This window comes from Bombina bombina, chromosome 3 (genome assembly GCF_027579735.1).
Source record: "Bombina bombina isolate aBomBom1 chromosome 3, aBomBom1.pri, whole genome shotgun sequence".
Lineage (NCBI taxonomy): Eukaryota > Metazoa > Chordata > Amphibia > Anura > Bombinatoridae > Bombina > Bombina bombina.
In genome coordinates this window covers 257,980,558-258,007,800 of record NC_069501.1, presented here as the reverse complement: position 1 = coordinate 258,007,800, position 27,243 = coordinate 257,980,558, and the positions used below count along the sequence as shown (strand labels likewise).

At 38.2% G+C, this 27,243-nt stretch overlaps 1 protein-coding gene across 1 annotated transcript in view; it reads right to left on the bottom strand.

Moving 5' to 3' along the window:
- Positions 1-27,243, bottom strand: part of SGSM2 (small G protein signaling modulator 2) — a 534,608-nt gene that overhangs the window by 273,879 nt on the left and 233,486 nt on the right. The window contains exon 3 of the mRNA XM_053705239.1: positions 5,306-5,468. Coding sequence (XP_053561214.1) covers positions 5,306-5,468 — 163 coding nt within the window. The remainder of the gene's footprint in view (positions 1-5,305; positions 5,469-27,243) is intronic.

Sequence of the window (27,243 nt, the reverse complement as noted above, 5' to 3'; positions counted from 1 at the left end):
GCTTAGAGTAGGTGTAATTAGTTTAAAATTGTTGTAATATTTTTCTAATGTTTGTAAATATTTTTTTTTTTTTGTAACTTAGTTCTTTTTTATTTTTTGTACTTTAGTTAGTTTATTTAATTGTAGTTATTTGTAGGTATTGTATTTAATTCATTTATTGATAGTGTAGTGTTAGGTTTAATTGTAGGTAATTGTAGGGATTTTATTTAATTTATTTATTGATAGTGTAGTGTTAGGTTTAATTGTAACTTAGGTTAGTATTTATTTTACAGGTAAATTTGTAATTATTTTAACTATTTTAGCTATTAAATAGTTCTTAACTATTTAATAGCTATTGTACCTGGTTAAAATAAATACAAAGTTACCTGTAAAATAAATATAAATCCTAAAATAGCTATAATATAATTATAATTTATATTATAGCTATATTAGGATTTATTTTACAGGTAAGTATTTAGTTTTAAATAGGAATAATTTATTTAATAAGAGTTAATTTATTTCGTTAGATTTAAATTATATTTAACTTAGGGGGGTGTTAGTGTTAGGGTTAGACTTAGCTTTAGGGGTTAATACATTTATTAGAATAGCGGTGAGCTCCAGTTGGCAGATTAGGGGTTAATGTTTGAAGTTTGGTGTCGGCGATGTTAGGGAGGGCAGATTAGGGGTTAATACCATATATTATAGGGTTATTGAGGCGGGAGTGAGGCGGATTAGGGGTTAATAACTTTATTATAATAGCGGTGCGGTCCACTCGGCAGATTAGGGGTTAATAAGTGTAGGCAGGTGGAGGCGACGTTGTGGGGGGCAGATTAGGGGTTAATTAATATAATATAGGGGTCGGCGGTGTTAGGGGCAGCAGATTAGGGGTACATAGGGATAATGTAAGTAGCGGCGGTTTACGGAGCGGCAGATTAGGGGTTAATAATAATATGCAGGGGTCAGCGATAGCGGGGGCGGCAGATTAGGGGTTAATAAGTGTAAGGTTAGGGGTGTTTAGACTCGGGGTACATGTTAGGGTGTTAGGTGCAGACGTAGGAAGTGTTTCCCCATAGCAAACAATGGGGCTGCGTTAGGAGCTGAACGCGGCTTTTTTGCAGGTGTTAGGTTTTTTTTCAGCTCAAACAGCCCCATTGTTTCCTATGGGGGAATCGTGCACAAGCACGTTTTTGAAGCTGGCCGCGTCCGTAAGCACCGCTGGTATCTAGAGTTGCAGTGGAGTTAAATTATGCTCTACGCTCCCTTTTTGGAGCCTAACGCACTGAAAACCCAGCCATTCTGTGAACTCTAAATACCAGCGGTATTTAAAAGGTGCGGGGGAAAAAAAGCATGCGTTAGCTACGCGGGTCGTTACCGACAAAACTCTAAATCTAGGCGTTGGTTCTTTTTGAATCACAAAAGAAAAAATGTGGGTTTCTTGTCCCTTTAATAAAACAGACATGCAAGTAGTTTGCAGTTACCAGCACTTACAAATCTTGTTTTGGCTCTGTGTTTCCTAAGTGTTATGTCTTTTCTGTGCTGCTAGCTGCTCTCATTTGCTGTGAGATTATAGATATCATGTATTGGGGCACAACTATGTATGTTAATGAGAGCAGCACAGACTAATGAAAGCCTAGATAAGTAAAGAAATGCTGTATACATTTCCAACATGTCCTCACTTTTAAAACAAGCTTTATCGGCAGCTTAACAAGCAAATACAATTCTATTCTAATAAGTCAGTACAGCAGTTCCTCTGGATTTGCAGTTGCTTATGTTGTGCACATTCAGATAACCAGTGACGTGCAGTGACGTCAGAGGATGGTGAGGCAGTGGCTAGGATACACCTTCATTCTTTAGATATCCTTTGTTGAAGAAATAGCAATGCACATGGGTGAGCCAATCACATGAGGTATCTATGTGCAGCCACCAATCAGCAGCTACTGAGCATATTTAGATATGATTTTCAACAAAGGACATCAAAAGAATAAAGAAAATTAGATATTAGATGTAAATTGGAAAGTTATTTAAATTTGCATATGGGTTTCATATGGGTTTCATGTCCCTTTAAATGGTGTCTTGGAAAACTGGTCAACTTAGTAAACATCTGATTTTAGTCTAAAAGGATTGTAACAGAAACACTTGCCAGATAACACAATGCTTGCTCTGATTATGAGATCTAGAAATCCATGTCCATTAAAATATGTTTAAAACATACATTTTACTTTAATGCTGCAAATTATGCTTATAGATTCTTTCATTACATAAGGGATGAGAGTCAGAGGGGGAGGAAGAGAGACAGAGAGAGAAAGAGACCATGGGGGGAGAACAACACATAAGGAGAGAGATGGATAGATAGAGAGAGAGACACACACACACACACACACAAGGGGGGGGGACCACTGCATTTTAAAGTAATAAAACAGCAGAGCTACAGAGAGTTCAGAAAATTAGTCTATAATTTAGTGTGAAGTACAGAGGCAAGCTGCTAAGTTAGTGGGTGTAAAGTTTGAGTAAACAAAATACAAAAACGACCCTGCTATAAAAGAGTAAACAAACACTAAACCACATTCATTAAATTATCATTTTAACTAACAGAATCTTTCAGTAAAATCTTACTTTAATAAGATGTGGGTGAAACACTGCTCTCTGTGCCTCTCTCCTGCTCTGTAAGGATTCAGGAAGTGACAGTGGCACATTCCACTGCACTTAGAGGGGAAGAACAGAACTCTCTTTTTCACTTTAGCAAAGCTAGCAGGTTCACAGGACAGCAACAAAATATATGAAAGGTTTTTTTTTGCGTTTTTGTTTTGTTTTATATGATTTAACATCCAGCCCCAACCCTATGTTCCACTTACTAATGCCTCTCACTGGATTGGTTCAGCCCAAATAGGACTGCCTCAAATAAGCAGTTAATGAGCCATGCAATGATCTTAACCACTTGCATCCAGTAGATGGCGCAGCATGTTGTGTAATGGTGGGCAGACCTGATTGTGCCTCTTCATTGCACAACATATAGCTGTGAGAAAAAAAAATGCTGGGGGAAAAAATTTACAATTTTTTTTTTAAAGCCAATAAAAAAAATATATTTTTGCCCATATGAGAGGTGAAGCACTGCCTCACCTGCCTCTAGTGACTGCACATCACTGCAGATAACATATTTATTTTCACAGTAGAGCTTATAACTGACATTTATATCATCTGACACAACATCACATGTTATGATGAACTATACATATCCTTATGTACTTGATAAGCATTGCTGTCCTTATAATAATAAATATGTCTCACAGGTGATATGTACGTAGATTGATAATCCATTCTGGCCTAGTGATGATTTAGGAGTTTTAATTAGGTATTGTGAGAACAAGTACAGTGCACCATTTTACTGTAGGATAATTGTTCATCATACACTGTAGAGGGTGACTATACATTATCCTTAACGATCAGCAACTCATTAAAAATGATATGTTGCTTGGAATGCAAACTTTCCATAAGATATGACGGCAGCCCTGAAATATACCAGGTATCTATCAGAAATTAATAAAGCACTGCATTTCAAAATATGTTTTTAGAGCATGAAAACTTCCATTTTGCTTGCCAAAGTTGCATTGTGAATTGATTTTTCTGAGTAAAGGTGAAAGGATCTCATAGAATATGAAAGTTAAAGGGATATGAAACCTAACATTTTTCTTTCATGATTCAGATACAACTTGCAATTTTAATAAAAATAATCAAATTTACTTCTATTATCAATTTTCTTTGTTCTATTTGTATCTTTTGTTGAGAATCATGGTTAGGAGTCTACCCAATTCTTGAGCACTATATGGCAGCAGTATTGCAAGAATGTTTTTTTCATTTGCAAAAGCCCTAGATGGCAGCACTATTTCCTGCCTGCCTAGGTATCTCTTCAACTAAGGATATCATGGGAACAAAGCAATTTTGATAAAAGAAGTAAATTTTTAAGTTTCTTTTTAAATGGTATGCACTGTCTGAATCACAAAATACATTTTTGGGGTTTCATATCCCTTTAATTATTTAAAATGTAGGCACTGTTTAAATGGACATGGAAATGAATACTTCAGAAGCAGATGTGTGCTTTTAGTGCCACTCACGGGCTAAAAAGGACTGTTCCTACAGGTCTATGGGTGGATAGGAACCACCTCTGCATGTCTAATAAGAGAATAATTGTTTATTCTGGAGAGGAACATGCTTTAAAAAAACCATAGCAAACAAACAACATTGTAAAGCCCTGAAGAGTTCTTGTTATGAGGAAATGAGAAAGTGATTACTATAATGTCCCTACAAATAGTACATTAGACTAATTAATATGGTGAATACAAACGTAGCTATCTGTTCTACAGTCAAATTCTCTGTTTCTATCTATGATAATTGTAAAGCATCAGTCATAACAGCTAAATCCTACTCTACAGTAAAGAAAACTATGCCTTGTTGCCAGTGTATCTTTATATTCTATCTTATAGTTAAAGCCTGACTTGCCTTCTAGTAGCAGAAGAATAAGGAAGATTATCTGAAGATTAAAGGTACAGTCTACACCAGAATTTTATTGTTTAAAAAGATAGATAATCCCTTTATTGTCCATTCCCCAGTTCTGCACAACCAACACAGTTATATTAATATACTTTTTACCTCTATGATTACCTTGTATCTAAGCCTCTGCAGACTGCCACCTTATTTCAGTTCTTTTGACATTTTACATTTTAGCCAATCAGTGCTGACTCCTGGGTAACTCCACCGGCATGAGCACAATGTTATCTATAAGGCACACATGAATTAACACCCTCTAGCTGCGAAAAAACTGTCAAAATGCATTTAGATAAGAGGTGACCTTCAAGGGCTAAGAAATTAGCAAATGAGCCTACCTAGGTTTAGTTTTCAACTAAGAATATGAAGAGAACAAAGCAAAATTTATGATGAAATTTGGAAAGTTATTTAAAATTGCATGTATGTATGGGGTACTTGTAAAGCGCGGCTAATCACCCGTAAGGGTCTCAAGGTGCTGCTCATTTTATTGACCTCGGAAGTTTTTAAGGTTGAGCGGACCTCACCGGGGATCGAACCTACAACCCTTGGGTTGCTACAGAGCTCAGCCACAGTGCATTAGCATGCTGCCCTATCTAAATCATGAAAGTCTATTTTTAACTAGACTGTCCCTTTAAGGGATGATACAGCCACATTATTCTGAAGAAGTTGAATTGCATTCATCATAGAAATAAAGAAAGTTATCTGAGCTACATTATAGAGTGCACTGCATGGGATCATATGTTGTTATCTATAAAATATTTTAGTAATACTCTGTAAATCGTCTTACCTGCCTTCTACCTGCAGCTGTAGGTCCTGCACTTTCTTGCATATGTCTGCAGCAGTAGCACATGTCTTAGCTACTTTCATAAAGAGTGCTGCAACTTTATCACGCCGCAAGAAACCGGCGGCCCTCCTCTTCAGGAGATGCAGAAAGCATGCCTCCACCACACCTGAAAACAAAGATATTATAGCATATAATTACCTATGAAAGAAATCACATTATACAACAAGGACCATAAACCAATCATAAATATATACAATGTGTGTATGTGTGATTTTATATATATATATATATGTTATGGGTAAAGTCATAAATCCAAGTAATCATAGGATTACCTGGGTAAACCTGACATTACCCAAGCGGCTGTGGGTAAAGCCTGATGAAATGTAATCCCCCCATCTACACTATATTATGGAGTTTTTTAATGTGCTTCTTAATTTTAAAAAGAGGTACAACGGACACCTTTTTATCACTATTTTGTGCACAAACAATTAACAACTGCTGCCACACCGGCTCTAGAAGACACAGCATATTCAGAGCTTAAAATTGTATGACAACTTTCGAAATTTTAGTATTATAGCCAGGCTTTATATTTATTTATTTTTGTGCGACTAAGACAATGTTTTGTACAGGTGTTGCTGAAGACCTTAAAAAACTGTGCGCAGATACAATGGTTGTCACAAAGCTTAATTTCAAGGTTGGATGAAGATACAGGTATGGGAAGGAAATCATTATACTTTAATACTCTTTATGCTTTTCTAATTTAAATCCTTTTTGCGCCCTGATAGAACAAAAGTTACTCTCTTCAATATCTATGTCTATTGATAACACTAAGTAAAACAAAAAAAAAAAAATGATTGTAAGTTCATAGCACCCCAATACCCCCACTGTCACTGGCTTTGTATCTAAAATGATTGAAATATCTTTTTTACAAACTAATGTATTGTGTTTAAAGTGAATGTAAATTTTGATGCTAAAGTGCCCGGTTTTTAAAAATGTGATTGAAATCAGGGGCACTTTAATTCATCAAAATTTACATTTCACTCCTGTTGTGAAAAAAACTTACCTTTTAATCTTCAAAGCAGCTCCAGCTTCCTCCACCCGTTGCAAAGCCTCTTCCTGGGTCTAAAATGAGGAATCCGGCTTCCTCCAATCACGGCATTGAATCAGACACTGATTCCCCAGAGGGGGAAGCTGTGATTGGAGGATGACCTATCCATCATTTCTGACATCAGAAATGGCTTGCGACAACCGGAGGAAGCTGGAGCTGCTGTCAAGTTTAAAAGGCAAGTATTTCTTCACAACACGAGTGAAATGTAAATTTTGATGAATTAAAGTGCCCCTGTTTTTAATCAAATTTTTACAAACCGGGCACTTTAGCATCAAAATTTACATTCACTTTAAGGATCAAATAAAATATAAATGTAAATGTGCTATGTTTTCTGGCATATGGTTTTGATACTATGAACATTATTTAGAATATGCTTTCCATTCATAAGTCATCCACTGAGAACAATCACAGCATTAAAATTACTGAAAGTGCTGAAAACAGACATCTACAAATGACTAACTGTAACCATTTTAAAGACCAGGCAACACCATTTATATAGGCAGCATACCCCAGAGATAAACTTTTAGGAGACTTTAGGGTAATGCTTTTGAAACATTCAATAATACAAATAGTGTTAAGAGCCCCTTAAACTCTCTACTTAAACTGTCTTCTTAAATTAAAAGGCAAATCAAGTTAAACCACAATCTCACATTCTCTGCATTTAAATAGAAACAAGGAAATGTCATTGGGAGAGTAACCCTGAGACTATATTTAATCATAATGATGTTATATTACGAAGAATATGATGTACTGTATATTTAAAAAGCACAACTATGTATTATCTCAGCCGTTGTGACATTGGACTGTTACCTTGGAACTTATATTATGTCTTTTGAAGGTATTACATAATATCACAGTTGTTTTAAAATAAAGCTGCATATTTAATCTTAGGAGCATATTTATCAATGTGCGTGCAGACATGATACAAAGTACAAATAAAACACAAATGTGTTAAATTGGATGCGCCTATTTTGTGCGTAGAAAGAGTCAGTGCAATATCAAATATAAAACTCTTAATAAAATACAAATATAACACATATGTGTACAATTATATGCACCTTTTTAGTGCATATATAGAGAATCAGTGCAATATCGAATATGGAGCTAACCACTATTGCTCCCTGTAGTGAAGTTTCAATCAATAATGGAGGTGTCGTATAAATGAATACACATAAACAACATAGGTTCAAACATGCAATTAAGCACTTATTAGTCCGATGATGTGTCTAGGCTCCAGGAGTTGATGCTGTCTCACAGTCCAAGAGAGATAACAATGGTGTCACAGTTTTAGGGCTAGATTTATTATAGCTGAGCCGTACAGGGGCGCGTATACGTGCCCCTGTACGCCTCAGCTCGCCTGTGGCAGGGCGAAATTACCCACAGGTATTCGGCATTGCACACAAGCGCAGACAGAGGCAGGAGCTGTCAATCTCCTCAGTCGGACTCGACCGAGGAGATTGAATTTCTCCAGTTTAGAGGTGGCGAAGAGCTTAGGGAAGCAGCGGTCTGGTGACCGCTGCTTGATAAATCACGGCGAGCAAGTTCTTGTGAGAACTTGCAGCCGTAGGGGCTTGATAAATCGAGCCCTTAGTGTGGTGTGAATCTGTGGCAGGCTGCTTCTTCTGGAAGTAGTTGGAATACAATCCTGCAGAATCAAAGATAAGACAAAGAAAGAAGGCGCCACAATAGTGCAGGATCAATGGTGTCAGGTAATCTCCCCACTCCAATGGCTCGTACTTACAAGAAACAAAGCACTGGATTAGTGCTGCAAATGCCTTCTGGGCTCTTACAGTCGCCCAGCAAACTGTTCCACGTTTATCCACACAGCTCTTAACTATAATGACCAATGCATGGGACTGTGAAGCTCGAAAGTCGGCAAATTCCTCTGTGTGTCAGATAGTATGACAAACACGAGTGTAAGGTAGTGTAAAATGGTTAAAAGTCCGTGGCAAGTCTGATATAGATAAAAAGAGACTTTATTTAAAAACAAACCGCTAGATTTGGAGTTTTGTCAGTAAGGACCTGCGTAGCTAACGCCGGATTTTTTCTGGCCGCACCATAAAAATAACTCTGGTATTGAGAGTCCACATAAAGGCTGCGTTAGGCTCCAAAAAAGGAGCGTAGAGCATTTTTAACGCAACTTCAACTCTCGATACCAGAGTTGCTTACGGACGCGGCCAGCCTCAATAGGAAGCAATGGGGCTGTTTGAGATGAAAAAAAACCTAACCCCTGCAAAAAAGCCGCGTTCAGCTCTTAACGCAACCCCATTGTTTGCTATGCGTAAACACTTCCTACGTCTGCACCTAACACCCTAACATGTACCCCGAGTCTAAACACCCCTAACCTTACACTTATTAACCCCTATTCTGCCCCCCCCCCGCTATCGCTGACCCCTGCATATTTTTTTTAACCCCTAATCTGCCGCTCCGTAAACCGCCGCTACTTACATTATCCCTATGTACCCCTAATCTGCTGCCCCTAACTCCGCCGACCCCTATATTATATTTATTAACCCCTAATCTGCTCCCCACAACGTCGCCTCCACCTGCCTACACTTATTAACCCCTAATCTGCCGACCGGACCGCACCGCTACTATAATAAAGTTATTAGCCCCTAATCCGCCTCACTAACCCTATAATAAATAGTATTAACCCCTAATCTGCCCTCCCTAACATCGCCGACACCTAACTTCAATTATTAACCCTTAATCTGCCGACCGGAGCTCACCGCTATTCTAATAAATGTATAAACCCCTAAAGCTAAATCTAACCCTAACACTAACACCCCCCTAAATTAAATATAATTTTAATCTAACAAAATTAATTAACTCTTATTAAATAAATTATTCCTATTTAAAGCTAAATACTTACCTGTAAAATAAATCCTAATATAGCTACAATATAAATTATAATTACATTGTAGCTATTTTAGGATTAATATTTATTTTACAGGTAACTTTGTATTTATTTTAACCAGGTACAATAGCTATTAAATAGTTAAGAACTATTTAATAGTTACCTAGTTAAAATAATTACAACATTACCTGTAAAATAAATCCTAACCTAAGTTACAATTAAACCTAACACTATACTATCATTAAATTAATTAAATACCTACAATTACCTACAATTAAACCTAACACTACACTATCAATAAATTAATTAAATACAATATCTACAAATAACTACAATGAAATAAACTAACTAAAGTACAAAAAATAAAAAAGAACTAAGTTACAAAAAATAAAAAAATATTTACAAACATAAGAAAAATATTACAACAATTTTAAACTAATTACACCTACTCTAAGCCCCCTAATAAAATAACAAAGACCCCCAAAATAAAAAATGCCCTACCCTATTCTAAATTAATAAAGTTCAAAGCTCTTTTACCTTACCAGCCCTGAACAGGGCCCTTTGCGGGGCATGCCCCAAGAAGTTCAGCTCTTTTGCCTGTAAAAAAAAAACATACAATACCCCCCCCCCCAACATTACAACCCACCACCCACATACCCCTAATCTAACCCAAACCCCCCTTAAATAAACCTAACACTAAGCCCCTGAAGATCATCCTACCTTGTCTTCACCTCGCCAGGTATCACTGATCTGTCCTGGCTCCAAAATCTTCATCCAACCCAAGCGGGGGCTGGCGATCCATCATCCGGTGGCTGAAGAGGTCCAGAAGAGGCTCCAAAGTCTTCATCCTATCCGGGAAGAAGAGGCGATCCGGACCGGCAACCATCTTGATCCAAGCGGCATCTTCTATCTTCATCCGATGACGACCGGCTCCATCCTGAAGACCTCCACCGTGGACCCATCTTCATCCGGCGACGTCCAACTGAAGAATGATGGTTCCTTTAAGGGACGTCATCCAAGATGGCGTTCCTCGAATTCCGATTGGCTGATAGGATTCTATCAGCCAATCGGAATTAAGGTAGGAATATTCTGATTGGCTGATGGAATCAGCCAATCAGAATCAAGTTCAATCTGATTGGCTGATCCAATCAGCCAATCAGATTGAGCTCGCATTCTATTGGCTTATCGGAACAGCCAATAGAATGCAAGCTCAATCTGATTGGCTGATTGGAAGGAACCGTCATTCTTCAGTTGGACGTCGCCGGATGAAGATGGGTCCGCGGTGGAGGTCTTCAGGATGGAGCCGGTCGTCATCGGATGAAGATAGAAGATGCCGCTTGGATCAAGATGGTTGCCGGTCCAGATCGCCTCTTCTTCCCGGATAGGATGAAGACTTTGGAGCCTCTTCTGGACCTCTTCAGCCACCAGATGATGGATCGCCAGCCCCCGCTTGGGTTGGATGAAGAATTTGGAGCCAGGACGGATCGGTGATACCTGGTGAGGTGAAGACAAGGTAGGATGATCTTCAGGGGCTTAGTGTTAGGTTTATTTAAGGGGGGGTTGGGTTAGATTAGGGGTATGTGGGTGGTGGGTTGTAATGTTGGGGGGGGGTATTGTATGTTTTTTTTTTACAGGCAAAAGAGCTGAACTTCTTGGGGCATGCCCCGCAAAGGGCCCTGTTCAGGGCTGGTAAGGTAAAAGAGCTTTGAACTTTATTAATTTAGAATAGGGTAGGGCATTTTTTATTTTGGGGGTCTTTGTTATTTTATTAGGGGGCTTAGAGTAGGTGTAATTAGTTTAAAATTGTTGTAATATTTTTCTTATGTTTGTAAATATTTTTTTATTTTTTGTAACTTAGTTCTTTTTTATTTTTTGTACTTTAGTTAGTTTATTTCATTGTAGTAATTTGTAGATATTGTATTTAATTAATGTATTGATAGTGTAGTGTTAGGTTTAATTGTAGGTAATTATAGGTATTTTATTTAATTAATTTAATGATAGTATAGTGTTAGGTTTAATTGTAACTTAGGTTAGGATTTATTTTACAGGTAATTTTGTAATTATTTTAACTAGGTAGCTATTAAATAGTTCTTAACTATTTAATAGCTATTGTACATGGTTAAAATAATTACAAAGTTGCCTGTAAAATAAATATTAATCCTAAAATAGCTACAATGTAATTATAATTTATATTGTAGCTATATTAGGATTTATTTTAAAGGTAAGTATTTATCTTTAAATAGGAATAATTTATTTAATAAGAGTTAATAAATTTTGTTAGATTAAAATTATATTTAAATTAGGGGGGTGTTAGTGTTAGGGTTAGACTTAGCTTTAGGGGTTAATACATTTATTAGAATAGCGGTGAGCTCCGGTCGGCAGATTAGGGGTTAATAATTGAAGTTAGGTGTCGGCGATGTTAGGGAGGGCAGATTAGGGGTTAATACTATTTATTATAGGGTTAGTGAGGCGGATTAGGGGTTAATAACTTTATTATAGTAGCGGTGCGGTCCGCTCGGCAGATTAGGGGTTAATAAGTGTAGGCAGGTGGAGGCGACGTTGAGGGCGGCAGATTAGGGGTTAATAAATATAATTTAGGGGTCGGCGGTGTTAGGGGCAGCAGATTAGGGGTACATAGCTATAATGTAGGTGGCGGCACTTTGCGGTCGGCAGATTAGGGGTTAATTATTGTAGGTAGCTGGCGGCGACGTTGTGGGGGGCAGATTAGGGGTTAATAAATATAATACAGGGGTCGGCGGTGTTAGGGGCAGCAGCTTAGGGGTACATAAGTATAACGTAGGTGGCGGTCGGCAGATTAGGGGTTAAAAAATGTAATCGAGTGGCGGCGATGTGGGGGGACCTTGGTTTAGGGGTACATAGGTAGTTTATGGGTGTTAGTGTACTTTAGAGTACAGTAGTTAAGAGCTTTATGAACCAGCGTTAGCCCAGAAAGCTCTTAACTACTGACTTTTTTCTGCGGCTGGAGTTTTGTCGTTAGATTTCTAACGCTCACTTCAGCCACGACTCTAAATACCGGAGTTAGAAAAATCCCATTGAAAAGATAGGATACGCAATTTACGTAAGGGGATCTGCGGTATGGAAAAGTCGCGGCTGAAAAGTGAGCGTTAGACCCTTTTTTGAGTAACTCCAAATAAAGGAGTTAGCCTAAAACCAGCGTTAGGAGCCTCTAACGCTGGTTTTCACGGCTACCGCCAAACTCCAAATCTAGGCCAAAGTAAACACAACGTTTCACGGTGTCAAACCGTTTCTTCAAGTGCATTACAATTTAAAAAAAAAACACGGATTAAATACGCTTTTCAGCGTCCTCAGGGTCACACTGCGTCTGCGCTGGTATTCACTTACTAATTGGTTTAGCCGTGAGGTGTGTATATACGTCTGAGGTTCCATTCATAAACTATCAAGATGATTCTACGATTCTAACGATTATGTGACTGCGCTGCTCTTCATTAAGAACATATGAAAATGATCATATTCACTCAAGATGAAGCATCTGAAATCAAACACTGCTATTTTTACTGTGTATACGGTTTAGTACGGTGCATACCCGAATTTGTAGGTGTAAGTCAAACTTTCCCTTTTATTGGTTGACGAACGGACCAATCAAATAGCGGCAGTAAGAATCATCTTGATAGTTCACGCACATGGGGGCATATTTATCAAGCTCCATATGGAGTTTGAGACCCCTTGTTTCCGGCGAGCCTTCATGCTCGCCAGAAACAGAAGTTATGAAGCAGTGGTTAAAAGACCGCTGCTCCATAACTTGTCCGCCTGCTCTGAGGTGGCGGACAGAAATCAACCCGATCGAATACAATCGGGTTGATTGACAACCCCTGCTAGCGGCCGATTGGCTGCGAATCTGCAGGGGGCAGCATTGCACCAGCAGTTCACAAGAACTGCTGATGCAATGATAAATGCTGACAGCGTATGCTGTTTGTATTTATCGATGTGCAGCGGACATGATACACTACTTCGTATCATGTCCGCTCACACATTGTTAAATATGCCCCTTGGAGTCCGCACTGATTGACTAAAATGCAAGTCTGTCAAAAGAACTGAAATAAAGGGGCAGTTTGCAGAGGCTTAGATACAAGGTAATCAAAGTGGTAAAACTGTATTAAAATAACTGTGTTGGGGGGCGGAGCTAGCCGCAGACAAGTATGGCCACAAACTATTAGAGCTCCATCATAAATATTACAGAAAGGGTACAGAAACATTGGAGCTGATGTCCTAAAACTCTCATCTAATATTGCCCAAGCCTACGGATTATATATAGAGGGGAGACAGTGAGGTTGGGGACGGTAATCGTCTCAGAAACGGACTTTGATGCTCAGGGCCTACACAACCTACAAGCAAAGACTGCATGGTATTGATCTTTAGTAAACATGCAATATCGTACGCATAAAGACTCTGAAGCACTACCCACCTCCCCTCTTCAGTTAATTACTACAGGATCCTGTAAGCGAGACATGGAGGCCATGTTCCTTTCCCTTATTAAGGGTCTGAGCGACAAAATGGACGATCATTTTACCAGGCTAACACAGCAGATATGTGAACCCCGTTGCACGCATGATAGCAGCTGTAGTTGCCGAGACGACAACTTGCTGTCCCCGGCATCATCAGCTGAGCCGTTAACACTCTGTAACACTGATGAAGTCCGGAATCGGAAGCAGGAAGATCCCTTACCGATCAGCTGTAAGAGCTTTACCCCTACGATGTCGATAGCCCAGGAGAAGGAGAAAGAGATTAATCGCACCATAGGCTGGAGGCAGTGTATACCCATGATCCGACCGCTCACACCAGATGAGAAGGAGATACCTGTGAATGTTGGACAGTTGATGTTTGCGTTAATGCAGCCAGATTGCTCACAGCCGGTTCAGCCTTACACCATCCATGCCTCCCCTTCGGAAACACAAGACGCCAGCTTCAACATCAGAGCTTTCAGAAGTACATCAAAGTTGTGGCCCGAGTGGTACTTTCTAGTTTCTTGTTACACTCCTGACTGGTCTGCAGGCAGCAGCTCTCTACCATCTCATGTTATCGCAAAAGAAGCCAGAGTGGAGGCAGAGCTAGAACATAACTCTAAGTCCCTAGTCTCTGGCATAGGGTGAATGACCGAAATATTTCATTCCTATATATAGGACAGCTTAATCCTATATTGCTCTCCAACTACTTCAATTTATCTATTTGGTTTTACAGTTTCCTCAATGTTTCACTTTGGTTTATCTGACAATATAACACAGTTTATTATTGTTGGGAATGTGTAAGTTGGAAATTAGGCAGTTTAACTACTCCGTTGTATATAGAACCTGTAAAGTACTATTAGCTCATAATGATCACCCTCTTACCATCCCCCCTTATGCTTGGCTACTGATATTGGTTATACCATATGGAGTGTAATGTTCACACTTTGTCCCCCTAATAAGGTCTACATTATTTACACTACACATTTAGGCTCATAGGCACGCTGGATCTTAATGCTTACTCTCTATATTATGCCGCTAAACATTTTTAGACATGGTTCAAGGTATATACCCTACCCTCACAAGACTACGCCACTGTTATAGTTATTACACACCTCATTGCTAAGCACTCAACATCATAGCTCCAAGGGGGTAACACTTATATAACTATACCCAGTGTGTATATTATAGCAGCTCTAGCAGTTCACTTTAAGACCTGCATTAATAGGGTATATACATGTGCTGACCTATGTCCCATTTCAATGTGCTGAGGGAGCCCTAACTAGCTAGTGTCAGGCTATATAATGCTTAAAGTAGTTTTAGAGGCTCATTTAGTTTCTACTCAGTTTCTATAGATCATTAGAGTTGCTGGACCTCTTAAAAATCCTTATAGCAATTCTTGGTTATCTGTTTAACACTTAAATTTTAACCTGTCAGGTGATTTTGTTTTATCGTCCTTAAATGTTTTTGCGCTCCACAAGTTGAAGTTGAATGAGATGCTCTTTGCCCATAACCAACAACCTTATAATTGGACCTCTGACTTATAAGTGAAGTTTATTCTTAATGTCCGATCTGGGTCATTTCATAGGTATATATTATATGTTTACACTCAGAACACCTGATAGGTACGCTAATGTTTAGATATCCTGCTTACTTCTGACTAGTGCTCTTCCTCGAGTGTGATACAAGACTTCGTTGACAGGTCCTTTCAACGTAGCTCTAATTTAGGGCTGCTAGTCATTCCAGTATATCCTCCCCTCACCGGGTAACCCCCCTCTGTCTTCACTAAGGGACATGGGTTCCTCTGTAATCCTCCATACTATGAATTCGTTAGGGACCTGGCTCAGAGAGGATTAGTTTTCACTGGCTACCTAGTTTAACCTCTGTCATGTCTACATCTATAGCTCACATAACACTACCTGTAAGATCACTCTATAGCCCTTTTATAGTCAGCTCCGTCCTCCATCTATTCTTTACCCTACCCCCTCTCTCTTTCCCCATAACACGAGTGGCTCTTGCCCACTGCAACACCTTCTCTTTTCCATTTTCTGTGACCCATCTGTGGTCATTATAATCATTAACATATAAAATGAAGTTCTATTTTAGCCAGCCCAAATCTTCATCTGACAGACCTGTTGACATAACACAAGCTTCCATATATGTTATAGGTGGTCCCTACATAACCTATTAGTAACAATATCGTATGTTATATTTTATGTCAATACTGTAAATGGGCAAATGTTTGTGTTTGTACTTTATTTCTATGTGAAACTTCAATAAAAAATGTTAAATAAAAAAAATAAAAATAACTGTGTTGGTTATGCAAAACTAAGGAATGGGTAATAAAGGGATTATCTATCTTTTAAAACAATACAAATTCTGGTGTAGACTCTCCCTTTAACTATTTTTCTCTCTTTTACAGCATTAGCATTTATTGGCCAATACCTTCAATACAATTTTTGTCAATATATCTTTTTCTAGCATAAAAAGTAAATATATTTATTCATCTGTATTGATTGTAATTTACGCTCTAGTTAACGTTATTGCATTTATATTTCAGTATTGGTCACAATCTGCATTTTATTTGATTTAATAGAAAGAGCATTCTCATTAGAGCTTGCTGGGTTAAGCAATCATGAATCTTTTTTTCTGGTGTTCGTGTCAGCATTTATGTCAATATTTGAGTTTGCTTTTTTTTTTTTTTAAACAAGGATAAATGCAAAATTAATTAGAATTGAAGTCAGTTTGTTGTCAAGTATACTAAGCAACTTTGTGAGATTGAATAAAAAAAGAGGCTAAATACACAGAATAAAATGTATTTACACAAATTCCTTCAGGAACGGCACATGTAGTTCATAAGAGTCAACCAGACAAAATAGCAGCAATAGATAGAGACAGTTACGTGAACTATATGGCAACAGTTTTACAGGAATGCTTTTGTAGCAACACATTTCAGCACTGCTTGCACAATGTATAACATTGTTTAAAGCATTCTTGCAAAACCACTGTAATACAGGACTTCAGAAACATGCAAGCGCCTGAGCTTACCTACCCATTTTTATACAAAGGATAGCAAGAAATAAATTAGAATGTTTTTTTTTTGTTTTTTTTAATTACACTCATATTAAATGGACATTCTAGTGCAAAATTAAAATACTGTATTTTGTAAGAGCATTTAGGGCTATATTACGAGTGTAGCGCAAAATTGCGCTTACGCAAGTGCGATATTTGCGCTCTACTTGTAATACCAGCCCATGCAATTGTGCCCTGGTATTTTAAGTGCAGAGAAATGATTATATACATATATATTTCTGTGTTTATACAGTATGTGTATATACACATATTAACACATAAATAACAAAATGTATGCTTACCTGATAAATTTCTTTCTTTCTTGACATGGTGAGTCCACGGATTATCTAATTACCATTGGGAATATCACTCCTGCCCAGCAGGAGGCGGTAAAGCTGTTAAATATAACCTCCCTTCCGTCCAAACCCAGTCATTCGACCGAAGCAAAGGAGAGAAAGGAAGCAACAAGGTGCAGAGGTGTCTGAAGTTTACAACATACACACAAAAAACCTGTCTTAAGAAAACAGGGCGGGTCGTGGACTCACCATGTCAAGAAATAAATAAATTTATCAGGTAAGCATAAATTTTGTTTTCTTTCTAATGATACGGTGAGTCCACGGATCATCTAATTACTATTGGGAATAAATACCCAAGCTAGAGTACACATATGATAAGGGATGGACAAGACAGTGAACCTAAACGGAAGGTTCCACTGCTTGAAGAACGTTTCTCCCAAAAGAAGCCTCAGAATAGGCAAAAGTGTCAAATTTATAGAATTTTGAAAAGGTGCGAAGAAAGGACCAAGTTGCAGCCTTGCAAATCTGTTCCACAGAAGCTTCATTTTTGAATGCCCAGGAAGAGGAAACAGCCCGCGTAGAATAAGCCGTAACTCTCTCAGGAGGCTGCTGTCCAGCAGTTTCATAGGCAAAGCGAATGATACTCTTCAGCCACAAAGAATGAGAAGTAGCCATACCTTTCTGCCCCTTACGTTTCCCCGAGAAAACCACAAAGAGAGCAGAAGACTGACGAAAATCCTTAGTCGCCTGTAAATAGAATTTCAATGCCCGCACCACGTCTAGATTGTGTAGCAGACGTTCCTTCTGAGAAGAAGGCTTAGGACACAAGGAAGGAACAACAATCTCCTGATTAATGTTCCAATCTGAAACCACTTTAGGGAGAAACCCTAACTTAGTACGCATAACTACCTTATCCGCATGAAAATAAGGTAAGGAGACTAATACTGTAATGCCGAGAGCTCTGAAACTCTTTGTGCAGATGAAATAGCAACAAGAAACAAAACTTTCCAAGATAACAACTTAATATATAAGGAATGCATCGGCTCAAACGGAGCCTGTTAAAGAACTTTAAGAACTAGGTTAAGACCCCAGGGAGGAGTAACCGGCTTAAACACAGGCCTGATCCTGACCAAGGCCTGACAAAACGATTGCATGTCTGGGATATCCGCCAGACGTTTATGTAACAAAATAGCAAGGCAGATATTTGACCCTTTATGGAGATTGTCGATAAACCCTTCTACAAACCCTCTTGGAGAAAGGACAAAATTCTAGGAATCCGAACTCTACTCCAAGAGCAGCCCTTTGATTCACACCAATACAGATATTTACACCATATTTTATGATAAATCCTTCTAGTCACAGGCTTATGAGCCTGAATCATGGTCTCAATGACCGATTCTGAAAATCCACGCTTAGATAAAATTAAGCGTTCAATTTCCAAGCAGTCAGCTTCAGAGAAACTAGATTTGGATGAAGGAAGGGCCCTTGAAGTAGAAGGTCCTTTCTCAATGGAAGTCTCCAAGGTGGAAGAGATGACATCTCCAACAGGTCTGCATACCAAATCCTGCGAGGCCACACTGGTACAATGAGGATCACTGATGCCCTTTCTTGTTTGATTCGAGCAATGACCCGAGGTAGAAGAGCAAACGGGGGAAATAGGTATGCGAGACTGAAATTTCAGGGTACCGCCAGAGCGTCTATCAAAACAACCTGAGGGTCCCTTGACCTCGACCCGTACCCCATTTGAGAATTAGGCTGGAAAACACTTCCGGACTTCCCACTCCCCAGGGTGAAATGTTTGTATCCCTCGGACATGATTTCCATCCAAAAAAGAAACGTTAGTGTCTCTTTCAATTTTAAATGAAAAAATAACTGCTTTATTTTTCTGTTATTTAACAAACAAAGTGGCCCCCAAAAAAACACTCCAGACAACTCTACACCTCAGCTTTTGCCTTGCTGAGGTGCTTACCTGCCTGCCTGCCTGCCTGCTAACGGAGTGTACTACTCTATAGATAATCCGGACTCAACTCTTTACAAATTACGGTCTGGTAACCGCAACGCTGCTAAACCTGTGACACAGCTGTTTTCCCCACTACGGAACTCAGGAAGTGACACAGGGCAAAAAAAGGCACGCAATAGAAGCTGCCACCGTAACTAACTCTGGCCATCGTGGGCGTAACCACAAGAAACTCCCGTTTGGCTAAATGTATTATTACAGCCGTCGGGAGTAAAGTAAAAAACACACCACCATGACGGTGCCAAGAGTCTCCTCGTCCCCTGTGCCTGCTACTGCTGCCTTTAATAACCATTCCCCTATCATAGGCGAATGTGCCTTGTCCCACTGTGTATGATAAAGTGCTATATATTTTCTCTGCAGCATGTCCCAGAAAAAAATAAAGTTAGCACTTACCTTAAGACTTCTGCCAGGCAGCACAGCAGCTCACTAGGTTTGAGAGGCCAGTTCCCTCACATGGACCTGTGGATAGAAACAAAGACTGAGTAATCTTACTCAGGCTTGCACGGATAGGGCAGCATAAATACATAGGAGGACACAGTGAGGATTGTACCCCACAAGTTCTCATTGCTTGAAAGCCACCACTGCTCTACTGAAGAGACTGATATTTACTACGGCTACACCCTAGGACAAAGCAGAACAATCTTGCACTGCTTAAAAAATAATAAAATCTTGCTTGAAGAATCTTTTCTTAACACCTAACTTTACCACTTCCTTGCTCTAACGTAGGCAAAGAGAATGACTGGGGTTGGAGGGAAGGGAGGTGATATTTAACAGTTTTGCTGTGGTGCTCTTTGCCGCCTCCTGCTGGGCAGGAGTGATATTCCTAATAGTAATTAGATGAGCCGTGGACTCACTGTGTCATTAGAAAGAAATATATGTATATAAGCATATACATATATATTTACTGGGAACACACAGTTCTCCATAGACCACGATGTAAAGGCTCTTTTCAGTGCTGTTTTTTTCTAACACCGCACACCTGCTCCATTCAATCCCTTATAACTGCTTACTGCAGTTTAACAAAAAAATGCTATTCTATTTTAAAAAAAAGGCAATTGTGGCACATTTTAAAAATGAACCAGAGATCTGATGTAATGTCTGTTTACTTATCGCGTACCCTCGATAAATTAGCAATCCATTTGTAATCTGACCTATCATTTTTAAATAATTCCCTTCTTTTACTAAGCGTTTAACTCTCATCACAACATGGGATATTAAAGAACAATGTTTTTGAAGACAAAGCCATTACTCTTGTGTCACTAAGATTAGTGCATTTTGCCTTAGTCTTAGTATTACATGTTTGTCTACATTTTGAAATCAATGGGAAGTGACGGCTATTTCATCTGTCAGGATACCAGTGGCACAAGGTTATTATTTGTGTCACGCAGTATTAAGCCATGTACCACATTTAAGACATAACTGCTGATTTAGACATGGCAGACTGGTTAAAACAATAACGGCCAGATTACGAGTTTTGCATTAGAAGCTGTGTGGTGCTAATGAGCAGTTTTTTTTCTCACCGCTCACTTACCTGCAGCGCTGGTATTACGGGATTTTACAAACCCGGCATTAAAAGGCAAGAAGTGAGCGTTGAACAAAATTGTGCTCCTTACCGCACTCCAATACCAGCTGCTTAAGTCAGCGGTGAGCTGGTTGTACGTGCTCGTGCAAGATTTACCCGTAGACATCAATGGGGAGAGCCGGCTGCGAAAAAGTCTAACACCTGCCAAAAAGCAGCGTAAAGCTCAGTAACGCAGCCCCATTGATTCCTATGGGGAAATAAAATTTATGTTTACACCTAACACCCTAACATGAACCCTGAGTCTAAACACCCCTAATCTTACACTTATTAAAGGGACAGTCTACCATAGAATTGTTATTATTTTAAAAGATAGATAATCCCTTTATTACCCATTCCCCAGTTTTGCATAACCAACACAGTATATTAATATACTTTTTACCTCTGTGATTACCTTGAATCTAGGAACCTTCTTCCACCCCCCTGATCACATGACTGTGACTGTGACTGTTTATTATCTATTGTCTTAAATTTAGCATTGTATTGTGCTAGATCTTAAATAACCCCCTGTGCCTGAACACAGTGTTATCTATATGGCCCATGTGTACTTTCTGTCTCTTTGTGTGGAAAAGAGATTTAAAAAGCATGTGATAAGAGACAGCCCTCAAAGGCTTAGTAATTAGCATATGAGCCTACCTATGTTTAGTTTATACTAAGAATACCAAGAGAAAAAAGCAAATTTGATGATAAAAGAAAATTAGAAAGTTGATTAAAATTAAAAGTCCTATCTGAATAATTAAAAGTTTAATTTATCTAGACCTGTCCCTTTAACCCCTAATCTGCCGCCCCCCCCGACATCGTCGCCACCTACATTATATTTTTTAACCCCTAATCTACTGCTCCGGACATCGCCGCCACTATAATAAACATATTAACCCCTAAACCGCCGCACTCCTACCTCGCAAACAGTTAAATATTATTAACCCTAATCTGCCGCCCCCAACGTTGCCGCCATTATACTAAATGTATTAATTCCTAAACCTATGTCTAACCCTAACACCCCCTAACTTAAAAATAATTACAATAAATCTAATAAAAATTAATATTATTACTTAAATAATTCCTATTTAAAACGAAATAATTACCTGTAAAATAAACCCTAAGCTAGCTACAATATAACTAATAGTTACATTGTAGCTAGTTTAGGGTTTATTTTTATTTTACAAGCAAGTTTGTATTTATTTTAACTATTTAATAATCTACCCTAGCTAAAATAAATACAAAAGTACCTGTAAAATAAAACCTAACCTAAGTTACACTAACACCTAACCTAACCCTACAATTAAATAAATGACCTAAATTAAATACTATTAAATAAATTAAATACAATTAGCTAAAGTACAAAAAACAAACAAACACTAAATTACAGAAAATAATAAACAAATTACCAGATCTTTAAACTAATTACACCTAATCTAATAGCCCTATCAAAATAAAAAAAGCCCCCCCAAAATAAAAAAAAACCCTAGCCTAAACTAAACTATCAATAGCCCTTAAAAGGGCCTTTTGCGGGGCATTGCCCCAAAGTAATCAGCTCTTTTACTTGTAAAAACCCACCACCCACACAACAAACCCCCCAAATAAAAACCAAACTAAAAACACCTAAGCTCCCCATTGCCCTGAAAAGGGCATTTGAATGGGCATTGTCCTTAAAAGGGTATTAAGCTCTTTTGCAGGCCCAAAGCCCTAACCTAAAAATAAAACCCACCCAATACACCCTTAAAAAAACCTAACACTAACCCCCTGAAGATCGACTTACTGTTCTGAAGAGCAGACATCCATCCTCAAGGAAGCGGCAGAAATCTTCATCCAACCGGGCCGAAGTCCTCAAAGAAGCCGGGAGAAGTCTTCATCCAAGCCGGGCGAAGTGGTCCTCCAGACGGGCAGAAGTCTTTATCCAGACGGCATCTTCTATTTTCATCCATCCGACTCGGAGCGGCTCCATCTTCAAGACATCCAACACGGAGCATCCTCTTCATCCGGAGTCTTCTTACTGAATGAAGGTTCCTTTAAATGACGTCATCCAAGGAATTAAGGTAGAAAAAATTCTATTGGCTGATGCAATCATGAAGAGGATGCTCCGCGTCGAATGTCTTGAAGATAGAGCCGCTCTACATCGGATGGATGAAGATAGAAGATGCCGTCTGGAGGAACCACTTTGCCGGCTTGGATGAAGACTTCTCAAGGCTTCGATGAGTACTTCGGCCCGGTTGGATGAAGACTTCTGCTGCTTCCTTGAGGATGGATGTCCGGTCTTCAGAACAGTAAGTCGATCTTCAGGGGGTGTGTGTTAGGTTTTTTAAGGGTGTATTGGGTGGGTTTTATTTTTAGGTTAGGGCTTTGGGCCGCAAAAGAGCTAACTGCCCCTTTTAAGGGCAATGCCCATCTAAATGCCCTTTTCAGGGTAATGGGGAGCTTAGGTTTTTTTAGTTATGTTTTATTTGGGGGGTTTGTGTGTGGGTGGTGGGTATACTGTTGGGGGTGTTTGTATTTTTTGTTTACAGGTAAAAGAGCTGATTACTTTGGGGCAACACCACGCCAAAAGGCCCTTTTAAGGGCTTTTGATAGTTTAGTTTAGCTAGGGGTTTTTTTTTTATTTTGGGGGGAGCTTTTTTATTTTGATATGGCTATTAGATTAGGTGTAATTAGTTTAAAGATCTGTAATTTGTTTTTTATTTTCTGTAATTTAGTGTTTTGTTTTTCTTTGTGATTTAGCTAATTTAATTTATTTAATTGTATTTAATTTAGGGAATTTATTTGATTGTAGAGTTAGGTTAGGTGTTAGTGTAACTTAGGTTAGGTTTTAATTTTCAGGTCAATTTGTCTTTATTTTAGCTAGGTAGTTATTAAATAGTTAATAACTATTTAATAACTATTCTACCTAAAATAAATACAACTTGCCTGTAAAATAAAAAATAAATCCTAAGCTAGCTACAATGTAACCATTAGTTATATTGTAGCTAGCTTAGGGTTTATTTTATAGGTAAGTATTTAGTTTTAAATAGGAATAATGCAGTTAATGATAAGAATTTTTTTTTTATTTATTTTTTTATTGAGGTAACACTAAACATTGGTACAATTACATTGTGTGGACACGTTACATCACATCATATACATAGGCAGTATTACATATTATAGCAATTAATGATGACATGGCCATAAATAATTATTTTAACCTCCTTTTTTTTTTTTTTGAATACAGAAAGAAATATAGAAGGAAAAGGTTTATGGCAGTTCGCTAGAGCGCATGGGGTATAATACCAGCGATGTAGAATCTTGAAATTAATTTTTAATATCTTGGCTGATGTAGAAGCTTTCATTGTTCTTTTAAATATTTTACATAAATCTGTAGGAGGTACATTGATTTTAAGTTCTTTTTCCCATCGTTTCATATATTGATATTCTGTGCCTATCGGGACCTGTTGTAATATATTGTATATTATGGATAGGGTATGTCTAATAGGGGATTTTGAGATGCATAATTTTTCAAAGTTTGTTGGAGAACGTATCAAGTTATTTTTCCCTTTGTGACATTGGAGAAATGAGTGAGCTTGCAAGTAGAAGTACCAGTTACGAAAAACATGTATATTATTTTCTATGAGCTTCGATCTAGAGTGCATTGACCCAGCTTCAGTAAGAATATAAAAGGGTAGATTACTTTGCCTATCTAGAGGGTTTAGTTTATCCATTTCTAGGCCCGGAAGGAATTTTGGATTTCCCAGAAGCGGTGTTAGAGGTGAAGGTTTGGATGAAAGTAGTGGGTACACAACCATCAATCGATCCCACATTTTAAAAGTTTCTATAATTATATAGTTATCCATTAACTTTGTCACTCTTTCAGAGTGTCTCTAGCCAGCACAAAAGAGCCTAAATGCTGTTGGCGGCTTATTTGATGTTCTATCTTAACCCATATCTTGTCTTTATAGTTAGTGTGCCAATCTACTATTCTTTGAAGGAATATCGCCTGTCTATACTTTTCCAAGTCTGGAACACCAAAACCCCCTGATGTTTGGGAAGGCACATTAATGTTTTATTGATTCGGGGGATGCTTTCTATCCCAGATATAGTCATAATAATTTTTTGTAGGGATGGATGATAAGAAGGGGGGAGAGGTATTTGGAACAGTTTGAAAAAGATACAACAGTCTAGGTAGAATGTTCATGGTTATGGTCCCCATCCTCCCTAACCAATTAAGGTGCCTAGATCTCCAAGAACTTAGATCAGCTATTATATTGTTCTTGAGGGTATCATAATTAAAAGTAAGTCTGAATGATGCCGTGTTAGCGATATCCCTAAATATTTAATAGCATTGGTTTGCCATTTAAATGGACACATTTTTAGTGTTTGGTGTAGCTCTGTCTGACTTAAGTTAAGGTTCATAATTTCTGACTTTGAAAAATTAATTAAGAAATTAGATATATTTCTAAAATCATCAAACTCCTCTCATTAATTCTAAGATTGACGTGCTAGGAGTGTGAGAAGTATGTCATCCGCGAAAGAGATTAATTTATATATGTCAGTTTGGAATGGTATTCCTCTAATAGCGTTATTTTCCTGGATTTTTATGGCTAGAACTTCGATAGCACAGGCAAACAATAGGGGCGACAGGGGGCATCCCTGTCTTGTTCCATTTTTAATATTGAAAGAGTCAGAAAGAGTACCGTTTACTAGAATACGGGCGCTTGGATTATTATACAGAGCAAATATCTTTCCTAGAATACCTTCTCCAAAACCAAAACGCTCTAGAGATTGATATAAAAACGTCCAATCTACACGATCGAACGCTTTTTCTGCGTCCGTGGAGATCAAGACCGATTGAGTATTGATGTTTAAAGCGTGTTGTATTAGGTGCAAGGTGCGGGTCGTGTTATCTTTTGCTTCTCTGTTCATAATAAAGCCAACTTGGGTCTCCGTGTATAAGATGAGTAGGAGCGGCATATTCTATTAGCCAATATTTTGGCAAATATTTTCGAGTCTGTATTTAAAAGGGAGATTGGTCTGTGGTTCATAACCTGATCAGGTGGTTTCCCTGGTTTGGAAGTAAAACTATTGTGGCCTCCAATGAGTGTTTTAAAAAGGGATTATTTTTATCTATTCCATTATAAAGGTTACATAGGTGGGATGTCAGTAGGGGGTGATATTTTTTATAATAGAGATTAGTAAAGCCATCTGGGCCAGAAGCTTTGCCGTTAGGTAATTGTTTGATAACGTTAATAATTTCCACCGTTTGGATTGGTCTGTCTAAATGTTCTTGTTGCTCTTTTGATAAGGAGGGGATCCAATTCCATCTAAATATTTTGCTATATTATGTTTAAGAGATTTATCATGTGTTGATGCTATGGGGTCAGATTCCTTTAGGTTGTACAGTCCTTCAAAGTAGTCCCGAAACGCTTTTGCTATAGCTGTGTACCTAGACAAGGGGAGCCTTTTGTGTTTTTAATAGACATGACAAAGGTCTTATTGGTTCGTCTACGTAGTTTCTTGCCAAAAACCTTCCACTCTTATTATCACTATCGAAATAAATTTGTTTAAGTTGAAGGGCCTTTACGTTTATAGATTTGTAACAATTGTGCGTTCATATCTTGTCTTTTAGATTGTAGTTCATCGTGAATGAGATTATCCTCTGGAGTTTGTTTATGACGGGATTCAAGATAGTTATTTGATTTAATGTTTCTTCTAGTCTAGCTCTTTTTTGTTTATTCAGCATGCTTTGGAGGCTAATACATTCACCTCTTATTACACTTTTATGAGCCTTCCCAGATTATTCTATTGTCTATGTTTGGGGAGATATTAATTTCAAAGTATTCTTTAATAGATTTCCCCAGCTTTTCAGTTATCAGAGAATCATCTAATAGAGATGGGTCAAATTTCCAATTGAAGTGTTTATGAGGAATGTCAGGCCATTTTAAATCACAGCTCATGTAAGAGTGGTCTGACACGTACAGGGAAGAATTTTTACTCTGTCTGACATATGAAAAAACTAGTGACATCCATAAGTATGTAGTCTATTCTGGAGAATAGTTTATTGTGGGGCTGAATAGAAAGTGTAATCTTTTATTAAAGGATTTATGATCCTCCACACGTCATGTACCGCTAAGTCTCGTAAGCATTGTTTAATTGTATTTATCTTTTTTAAGGGGATAGAAGTTGACTGAGTAGAGCAGTCTATGGAGGGATCAAGGGGGTCGTTAAAGTCACCTCCGATTATTAAGGAGCCTTTCATAATATCGAGGAGTGTATTAGATATGTTTTTGAAATAACGATGTTGGTTATAATTTGGGGCATATACACAAACCAATGTCACAATCTTTCCATATAATGTGCCTATCACTACTAAAAATCTACCTTCTTTGTCTTTGTGAGTTGCAATCTCCTGAAAGGGGACATTGTGTTTTATCAGTATCCCTACTCCGTTTGTTTTGGATAAATTGGACGAATAAAAACTTTGGCCGAATTTAAATTTAAATGTTTGAGACTCCCTACCTCTTTTGAAATGTGTTTCTTGTAACATCACAATGTCACTTTTTGTCT